The sequence below is a fragment of the Filicampus tigris genome, chromosome 13, assembly GCF_054856515.1.
Source record: "Filicampus tigris isolate MCC_2025a chromosome 13, RoL_Ftig_1.0, whole genome shotgun sequence".
Lineage (NCBI taxonomy): Eukaryota > Metazoa > Chordata > Actinopteri > Syngnathiformes > Syngnathidae > Filicampus > Filicampus tigris.
In genome coordinates this window covers 16,385,354-16,396,018 of record NC_141229.1, presented here as the reverse complement: position 1 = coordinate 16,396,018, position 10,665 = coordinate 16,385,354, and the positions used below count along the sequence as shown (strand labels likewise).

At 39.1% G+C, this 10,665-nt stretch overlaps 1 protein-coding gene across 1 annotated transcript; it reads right to left on the bottom strand.

The window, feature by feature from the left end:
* Nucleotides 1-10,652, bottom strand: qpct (glutaminyl-peptide cyclotransferase). Its single transcript, XM_086049846.1, has 7 exons — nt 10,431-10,652; nt 7,130-7,276; nt 5,709-5,987; nt 3,467-3,634; nt 2,972-3,071; nt 1,012-1,128; nt 1-921 (listed from the first exon to the last, which is right to left on the bottom strand). The coding sequence occupies exons 1-7, from the start codon at nt 10,536-10,538 to the stop codon at nt 740-742; spliced, it is 1,101 nt and encodes a 366-aa protein (XP_085905972.1). The 5' UTR covers nt 10,539-10,652; the 3' UTR covers nt 1-739.
* Between the last annotated feature and the right edge of the window lie 13 nt (nt 10,653-10,665).

Genomic DNA, 10,665 nt, shown 5'->3' with positions numbered 1-10,665 from the left:
TGACATTGTCCATTCATTGTATTAAGATCAGACAAATAATCACAAAAATAAATAAAGGCAGGCAAATGAAGTATAGCAGCACAGGATGTTATTCATTTTGCTATCTAAGAAGAGAGGATATGAAGGGCTAAAGATGTTGCTACAATACAAATACTGTAAGTTTACAGTATTTACAATTTACAGTAAGTTTAGTGAATGATTTATTGTATAAACATTTGAACAGATTAACTGTAGAAGACGGAATGTCACGTAACGTGTAGTTAAAATACACCGTCTGGCATACATTTCACAAGACTAGAACTCCAGTTTCAAATTCATGTGTGTGCGGGGGGGCGCGTGTGTGGGTGTGTGTAGTCCTTTTGGGGCTACACAACATAACTTTATTTATTAATACATTTATTATTAATACATTTATTTATTAATTCAAATTAAATTTGAGCCTCTAATGCATGATTTCCAGCTTTTCCGTACATAGATAATAGATTTGCTTCCACTGTATGATGCGTCTTCAGAAAAAAAAAAAAAAGCGTTACTGTTCTTACTTTGGGCTCAAGCAGAGGACTTTGCAGAGCAAATTAGTGCACATTTCACATTTGATATGCAATCAGCAGCCAGCATCTACATTAGTAAACAACATGCACTTGTTTCGTTTCTATAGTCAGGGGTTACATTTCAACCTTGCATCTCAAATAATAGGTTAATACGGTTGCAATATTTTAAAAGATGTACAATGGTAAAATTACATGTTTGTCATTACATTTGCGGCATTGGCAGGTCGGGCATTGAGGTACTCCAGGACAAAGATCTGTAAAATCTTGTTGAGGTTTTCAATGGTGGAGCGGTCCAGGTTCTGCTCATTGTCATCAAATGTGTGCCACACGGTGGGGAAAGGGGTGGGAATAAGGTGGAGGATGCGGACATCTGACAAAGAAACAAAAAATGAGGGTAATCCATCGTACATGAACCATCTGAGCTAACATATTTGAGTAGCCTACTCTCTGGAGCGTATACCTCTTTTCAGGAATGGTATATGATCATCTTCAATATGGCCAACAGTTCGATCTGGCCAGAAATATTCCACCTCGATTGGATGATTTTCCAGTTGATTCATGGAGTGGAGGCGTTTTTCTGACCATAAACAGTAAAATGCATCAGTGCACAGTGTTAGATCATTTGCTGATTATGACAGTTACAGTTGGGAGGTGATAGCAGAGTTATTAGTCATGGCATCACAATTGCAACTGACAATTTCAGAACTTTTATCAATAGGGAAATTTAAGTCCTAAAATAGTGTAAAAAATAGTACTTTTGGTCAGTGTGTCTGCATCTAAATTGGTAATGAAATAGTTTTGTTGCTATGTTGTTAATTATATTTTATTGCATTGTATTTTAGTCATGCATTTGATATTTGTTTTCCTTGTCTTTGCAGTATTGTGAAAATTGTAGGACAACCGTCTTGACCAGATTACTTTTTGGGAAAAGATCACATTGTCAGTAAGGATTGCATCTGGTTTACTACTACTACTACTACTACTACTACTACTACTACTACCCCTCTCTGTCCATTTTTAAAACCCGTTCGAAGACACATTTCTATTCATTGGCTTTTGATCTGACCCAAGATTGACAAATTTTCGGCTGTTTTTCCGGTGTCTATTGTACGTAGTGTTTGGTGTTAATTTATTGATTTCACTTGTTACATTATGGCTATTTTGGCGTTGTATGTAAAGTGCTTTGTTACAGCTGTAGCTGTTGTGAAATGTGCTTTTTAAATAAAATTGTATTGTATTGTATTGTATTGTATTGTACTACTACTACTACTAGTCCTCATTAGGGTCACCGGTGAGCTGGGGCCTTATCCCAGCTGACTTTGGGCGAGGGGCAGGGTACACCCTAAAATGGTCGCCAGTCAATCGCAGGGCACATCCAGACAATCACTCCCACTCCAATTCACACATGGTGAAGAGATTAATCGATTAATCGACAGCATAATTACCAATTATCAAATTAGTAATTATTTTTGGTAATCAATTAATCATTTAGACACCGTTTTTAGTTTAAAATTGTCCAAATGTTTGTAATTTTAACTTCTCAACAGTAAATATTATCCGTATTATGTAGTCCTTCATGAAAGCAGACTGATTATCTTGGTGTTGAATCAAAACAAAACATTTGTTTTTACTTTGGAAAACAACAAATTATCATTTGTGCTTATTTTATAATGGACAAACCATTAAATGAATCCTAACTAATTTATACTTGCGTTTTCCACACTCTCGATTTGAAATAATGTCCATCCATCCATCCATTATCTGTACCGCTTCTCCTCACAAGGGTCGCGGGGCGTGCTGGAGCCTATCCCAGCTGTCTTTGGGCAGTAGGCGGGGGACACCCTGAACTGGTTGCCAGCCAATCGCAGGGCACACAGAGACAAACATCCGCACTCACAATCACACCTAGGGGCAATTTAGAGTATCCAATCAACTTAACATGCATGTTTTTGGAATGTGGGAGGAAACCGGAGTGCCCGGAGAAAACCCACGCAGGCACGGGGAGAACATGCAAACTCCACACAGGGAGGCCGGAGCCGGGATCGAACCCACGACCTCTGAACTGTGAGGCGGACGTGCTAACCAGTCGACCACCGTGCCGCCACGAAATAATGTCCTGTTCTTCAATAAAAGAATGGAAATAAAAACTTTTAAAAATCCGATTCATCGAATAATCAGCAATACAATCTGCAAAGTAATCGATTAATATAATAATTGTTAGTTGCAGCCCTAGAGTTTTAAATGATCCTCCGATCAATTCCGTAATAGGTGTGATAAATGTGACGGCAGCAAAGCTTCTCCACAGGTCTCCGACTGGCTGAACGAGTGTGTTGACTTACTAATTTAAACTACTGTATGTAGTGTTTGTTGCTGGATGTTAGAAGAGACCAAAAATAGTAAAACGTGCTATTATCAATCACCTATATTCTGCAGCCGAGAGAGCCAATTCGTTGTAGCTGGGAACTGGTTACCAAAGCGTGGACTCGGGGCCCCGATCAGATCCAATAACACAAACAGATCCTGGAGTAGAAGCAAAAACAAATTCGTAATTACTGTCATTAGAAGGAAACCTTCTCTAACTGTTCACACCGTGATCTGCAACTACACATGCATGCACAGATACAAAAAGTCTACACACTCCTGTTCAAAAGTCAGGTTATAGAGATATACATTTCAGCTATTAGGCATTTTTTTCTTTCAAAAAAGCCTGGACTTTTTGTGTTGGTATTTGGAACTGTTCATAATTCCCTCCATTTTGACTAAGCCCAATTCAATAGCCCAAAAGCATGATTCTACTTCACCACCGTGCTTCACTGTAAGCATGGGGTACTTACAGTACATGGGTGTGCATGCGTGTGTGTGCGTGTGTGTGTGTGTGTGGGTCAGCCTTATAGATGTGGTGAGGAGAGACATACTATCCCATCCAGTTGATTGGTTTGTGTGTCTTCCGGAGGATGCGGGGTGGTCGCCATTTTCTGTGCTAAATGACGAGAGCCATACAAAGAGTCAAGAGGGGTCCAGTGGTAGAGAGCTTCCTCTCCATCGAAGAAAATCAATTGCAAGGTCAGGTTGGGGAAGGAGGCCTACAGGGGGGGGGGGGGGGACGACGACAAAAAGTCAGCACAGTTATTTACAGCACCACTTAAGATTTTAAACGGTTTGCTGCCCTCTAGTGGAGATATTTAAACCCAAAGCCCACTGATTACATGAAAAGTGGAAGGATACATTTTTATCACCACTTTGCATTCTAAACAGTTTTTGATCTACCAAGAGGTTGGATTTTATTGGAATTTGTTTGTTTGTTGAAGAATGTTGAACATTACATAATTGTTGACGAGAAAAATATCAAAAGTTTCTTTTTCTTTTTAAATCAAAACAATTTGATGCAGCTCTAAACTGGGTTTGTTTTGTCTTCTTTCAGGTTTCATATTGTCATTAGATTCCCACCCACCCTCAAATACACAAAGTAATAAATCTCTTTTATGCTTTTGCTGGTGTCAGGACAAAAGCTTGTATGTTACAATTGGGTAAATTTGACTTGTACTATAAGCCATTTCCCAAGTGCATGTGTTATTTTTACAAATTTTTGACCAAACTTAAATGTTGAAAATGGCTTGGTCTCTTTGATGATGCAGTGTTAATCGTTGATTACTATTTTTTGGTGCCCCGAAAAATGATGATTTTGGAGTTACAAGAATTCCGACCAACGCCAACAATATGCCCTGTAGAAACAAATATATTTGCATTTAACTGAATTTCACTTCCCCTTGGACATTTTTGATAGACGTCTCAACCCGATAAACACGTACTTTGGCTGATCTCTGACTGTCACCAGCCTTGACCTTGTCCATCCAGTAGACAGATGTATTGGTGAAGCAAAGGGCAAAGGAGTAGGTAGGTAGCATGAATGTTAAGTGTGTTCTTCATCAGGGTTGTGGTTTCATCACATACTCTATGAAGTGGCTTGCATATACAGTATATTCATAGCCCTTGAACATTTGTGGATTTTTTCACCTTAACAACAAATATCACACAAGGTAAAGGTATTTTATTGGCATTTCATGTGATAGACCATTGGGCTTCTTAAATGCTGGGGGGGGGGGGGGGGGGGCAACTTTTTACAACTAAAAATATGAACTGTGCAGCCTCCCAAAGTATTCATCCCCTCAACTCTGATAAAGCCCAAATAAAATGAAAATATGTGAGGATTCGTCTTAAAGAGGAAGTCAACCCAAACATATTTTTAAAATATGAATAGAATATGTTCTATCCAAGGTATTCTGATAAATATTGCGTTTGTGGAATAAGAGTTGATCCACCTATTGTTAGCCATCTCAGGAGGCGGCCATTTTGTCACCTCTGTCGACTGAAAATGAGAGTCGACTGCTCACGGCTCAGGTAATGACAAATCACGTCTGACCTGTTTTCTGAAGCTGAGCCGTGATTGGTCGTTACCTGAGCCCTAAGCAGTTGTGATGTCATTTTCAGTCGACAGAAGTGACAAAATCGCGGCCCCCTGAGATGGCTAAAAACGGTTGGATTTTGTTGCTTAACTCATATTCCACAAACACAATATTAATCAGAATGCCGTTTTTCAACTAGTGGGCTTGCTGGGAACATATTCTGGAAAAAATATGTTTGGGTTGATTTCCACTTAAAGATTAGGTGTGCCTGTTTTTCTACACTTTCCCCCAAGATAAATTTGATGGTCAGGTTTTTTTTATTTCAACCACTTTCATGACTAATTTCACCAAACGCAGTGAAGGGTACTTCAGTCCGTTACAGCTAGAATTAGAGCATCTGAAGACTATATTGCATGCCACACTTTAAGATTTTTTTTTTTCCAAACAACAAAAAAAGCAATGTGTAATTTTCCTTCCACCTCACAATTCTAACACTAGCAGCCTTTCACATGAAATCCATTAATGTTTTGGAAAAGTTTGAGAACTTTGCAAGCCACTATACTGTATTCATTTGCGGTTATAAGAGCTTCCACTCTACATTTCCTCTTTACACAACCAACCGTGCAGTTATGGACATTGCTTTGTGCACTGGGGCACAGTTGTAATGGAACATAAAAGGGCCTTTATCCAAACTGTTCGCACAAATTGATCTTTTTGTTGCCTTTATGTTGCCTCTTTAAGCCACATACTGTACCGTTTGACTTTTCAGCTCTTCATCGAGGGCTCGTGCCAGCTCCAGCATCATGGCGCAGGGCACAGCAGAATCGGTGGCGCCCAGAAACTCCTGACCGTGCTGTTGTTGGAAATATTTGGAGTCATGGTGACAGGCCAGGACCAAGCGGCGCCTGGCTGATGGGTTGAGGGTGGCAATGAGGTTGGTGAAGGGCAACGGTCCGTAAGGTGTCTGTGACCTGAACCTATCCTCCGTCACTTCCCAGCCTGCTCCAAGGGAAACCAGGGTTGTTTTAATATGCTGAAATAAATGGAGACATAAATACTCTGTTAAGAGTAGTCAATCTTTATAACACCTTTAGCAGCATTGACATTACTATTATCCAGAGCTGGGCATTGTCTATCCGCGTATAGCTTCGGGTCTGTATATCCCGCCGACATACGTGGTCCCAGTCCGTCCCTCGTCGGCGACAGACAATCGGCGTCAAGAACATAATTTTCACATCACACGCAGGCACCGCACAAGCAGACACCAAATAAAGAAAAAGATCTAATAAAAGCAACATACAGCATGGTGATCGGTGAAATAAAAACAAAATGGGGCACATGTCATTGCATCTGTGGGATCAAATGGTATACAACACAGTTTTCTGGTTTATTTTTTCTTTGTTTGGCTGTGTGTCAGGAGTGGGGCATCTGCGTGTGACGTGGTACCGTTAAAGACCGATCTCTGGACCAGTTACAGCTGTCTGATAGATTTGTTTTGTTTAGACTTGTAAAAAAAACATTACAATATTCCAATCTACTGGAAGTGAATGTTTGACAGAGTTTCTGTTTGGGCAGATTCTCAAGATGTTCATTGGGTGGTAATAAGAAGACTTAGTGACTTTTAAAATTCACATCCAAGCATATGATCAAGATTCTTCACGTGATTTGTGGCTGTCAATGACATGGTGTGAGATTGAGCACTGACCTTTGACCTTTTCGGGTTTAGGGCGGAAAACAATGACCTCTGTCTTTTTTTTCTGCTTGGAGAAAGCTTTGGCTTATCAACTCATTGATGTGATGGATACCCTCGGCCAAAGACAGCAAGAGAATGAGGTTGTGTGGTAACACAGAGACGTACAGTAGAGACGTGTCATCTGCACAAGTGTGATAAGACAGGTTGTGATGTTCTATGATCTGAGCTAGAGGCAGCATGCGATGTTCTAAAGAAGTGGCTCGAGAACGGAACCTAGGGGTACCCCTTTAGTGATTTTTCCTTGGGAAGACTCATAAAAAAAAACTGCAACAAAGAACTCACAATCTTGTAAATCAGATCAGTCTGTCAATCAGAATATTGTGATCGAAAGTGTCAAATGCAGCCCTGAAGTCCAGTAGTATCATTGTTCAGATCTAGGATTGTATTGCCATTGTTGTCATATCTGGGAAGCTCAAACTCACCTGCTGGACCGCCTGGCTGCCTGGGGAGCCTGGATACCTGCTAACAAGCAATGGCCTTAGGTCCCTTTGCCACATTTGTGTCAGGTTTGTGTGTGACAGGGCCATCTGGATCTCACTGGGTGTCAGTGTGACCGCTTGGTGCTGTAACTGAAAAAGAGCAGAGTGTTTTTGTTCATGTTAATTGTGTCCGATCATCTTGCCGGTCACCCTCAATCCTTCCTTGATTGATTAATATATTCTTTGTAAAACAATGTGGTAAAAGATGTCCACAGAGTGTGCCCTTGTACTGCTTCCTCTGGATCCAAAATGGAATCACATATAAATTACTATGAAAAGTGCAGGGGTACTCAATAGGTGGACCCTGGGGCATATCCAGCACCAGCTGCGTATTTATGGGCCCCAAACTGTTCCAGAGTTATGGCTCTCTATTCTAAAAACATTATTATGATTAATATTGCATTTGTGGAATATAAATTAAGCAGCAAAATCAACCCGTTTTTATTTTATCCATCTCAGGGGGCGGCCACTTTTCAACTTGCTGTCGACTGAAAATGACATCAGAGTTGCACGCAATACGTCAGACATGGCAGTAATAATGAACAGTATATTGTATATAATGATTCCTTTTTTAGGAAATCTTTGGTTTTGTAAAGGATACATGCCAATCTGTATTTGGTTATTATTTTTCTACAGAGTCACACACACATACACACGCATGCACACACACAAACACATACTGGCACACATTTGAATCTGAAACCCCATCGTACAGTATACTGTCTTCCTTCTTGTGGTTCTTTGTGTTCATATTAAAATAAATAAATAAATAAATGAAACTCTTAATCGCTGATAGTTTGTTTTGGATTCATGACAGCGGCAATGTTCTGTTTGTTTTAACTTTTCATTTTAATTAATGTAAAAATGCAAAAGACATGTTATTTTATTTGGTATGTTTGTTGATGTTTTGAATGAAAAGGCCATATTGTTTTCAATACTACAGTATTACTGTATTTGACTTTCACCAATTTCGATAAATGGACCTTGGACTCACTGAAAATTTTATTTGTAGCCCTATAGGATTTGTATAGGAGTACCCCTGGTATAGGGTATATTCACCAGAACCAAATAAAGAAAACAAAAAATACTATCAATCACTGCTACATACACAGACGGAACACATAAAAAAGCTGTTGAACACGCAAGGGTAAGTATGCACTATGCAGCACAAAATCCAATTAGTGGATGGGTGTGAAAGGACATTGAACTAAAGCTTTTTAGAGAGCAGTAGTGTGGAAAGGTCAGGTACTTCTAATGTAGCAAAATAAGGTAACCAAAATAGTAGAAATGGTTGTCAGTGTAAATCATTTCTCTTCTACACCACTGCTATAATCATAATACTAATACTTTGTAAACAATTAAGCACAATTCCTTTGCAGTGTGCAGGCGTACATTGTGGCTGATGACTGCCTGACTGACTAAGACAGAAAGCACATCACTATCTGTGCAAGCTTGTTCTGTGAGCGCTATAATACAATGATGGGCTAAGAAAACATAGATCCTCTAATTCAAGTGCTTCACTTGGAATTGGTCTCAAAGTTCAGGCTGCAAAAGAAGTGTGGTTGTCTTGGAAACAGACATTAAAAACTAAGCAAGCCAAAGACAATCCATCTGTTTTCGACTGATTCGCCTTCTCCAGTATTTCCACCCGGTCATATTATTCATAATGCAGTAGAAATTAGATTATTTTTTCCACTCATAGCTGGAACAGAGAACGCCTGATAAAAATTAAAGAGTAATGGCTGACTTTTTTTTCATTTTCATGGTCAAAATTTAAAAAAAAAAAGAATTCTGAACACAAACATCACCAACAGTATATAATCGTGTTCCCCCAGTAAAATTCCTGCAAGCATATCAGTTGTGGTTCAACTACACAGGCCCAGATTTAAGATGTAAGGTTAAAGTGGAAGTCAACCCCCAAAATTCTTTACAATAGTATGTTCTATGCAGCCCCAACACGGCATTCTGATATTGTGTTTGTGGAATATGAGTTAAGTAGTCAAATCCACCCATTTTTGTCAATGTTAGGGGGCGGCCATTTTGTCACTTGCTGGCGACTGAAAATGATGTCACAGTTGCTCAGGGCTCAGGTAACAACCAATCATGTCTCCGCTTCAGAAAACAGGCCAGCCGCGTTTGAAAAACATTAAAAAAATATATCGATAACTTCCTGGTATTGAATGGCTGGACTGTGAAAACATATAAATAAATTCATCTTTGGCAGTGGATGAGTTAAGTACATTTCTGAGCAAATTGAGATAAGGTAGTCGTTATTTCAGTACAGTATCATTTTTGTGAAATGTTTGATAAATGGTGTGCTGTGATATGTTTCTAATGTAAAATATATGCCTTAATTGGCTCTATTAATGTTGGGAAAGCCCCTATACACTTCCAACTGAAAATATGCATTCATAATTATAGCGTCATGCACAGCAAAGTTAGTTACTCATAGTTTGGTCTCCAAAGGTATGTTCTTTCTTAGATATGTAAAAAAAAAAAACGGGTTCAGCTTTGTAATTACAAGGCAGTACACAGTGCAATGCACAGTATTATTATGTGGTTAGTACACATATGACAACATGGGCCTGCAAAGAGCCTTCTTCTCACTGAATCCTGAGAGGGTTAAAGTGGGGTCCACTTGAGATCTATAAATACCAAGCCCTGCAATTGGAAGATCAAAGACGATGACAGTGCTGCCATAGCAACTAAATGCAGTCTAAACCACAAGAACAAGAGAAGCAGGAATGTTGAAGCATAATCAGGTAGGCATGATTTGCTTAAATGTTAAACACTCCAGTGGCGGTTTTATTAGCCACTCCTTTTTAGCATACTCCTACATGTATATAATAATAATAATAATAATAATAATAATAATAATAATAATAACAACAAAAAATAATGATAAACTATTGAAACATTATTTAAAATAATAAATAAAAAGTACAACACATTTTGAAGATTAAATCAATAAATAAAATAAGGTGTGATTTAGAAGAGACTTAGAAGAGCCACTCTATCTTCTTTTCATTATTATGATTATTATCATGAAACATCTCAAATCACTAAAATCACATCCATAATTGAGGGTGGTTAGCCTAAAAAGAATTACAGTATTTCTGAATACTGCACAACGATGTTGATGATTTAACAATGCTACCAAAACACTGATCGACTCCAATAATACTGTATCAGAGATACTCACTGCATTTGAATGTAATTTTAGCAAGGGAATTAATTTGCTTACCTTTTCTTGTGTCCACGGAATTCCATTAGAGCAGTGGATGAATGTTACCCAGATGGCAATAGTGGTGAAAAAACGCTTTATAGAAGGACCGTGGTCCCACACAGCCATCTTTTCGGTTGCTTTCTCTTTCTCCCCCTGCCTCACACACTTCAGATCATGTGAAAGGCAGCAGGGAGCGCTCACAATTATCTGGTTTGTATGTGCGCGTGTGCGTGCGTGCGCGCCCCTGGAGCTT

Bases quoted from the DNA above. Each gene is read 5' to 3' on its own strand.
- qpct (XM_086049846.1), bottom strand. From the start codon at position 10,538: ATGGCTGTGTGGGACCACGGTCCTTCTATAAAGCGTTTTTTCACCACT. The intron at 7,277-10,430 runs GTAAGCAAATTA...GCTCTTTTTCAG, and splicing joins TTCCGTGGACACAAGAAAAG to TTACAGCACCAAGCGGTCAC. The intron at 1,129-2,971 runs GTGATTGATAAT...GTTTATGGTCAG, and splicing joins CTCTCGGCTGCAGAATATAG to AAAAACGCCTCCACTCCATG.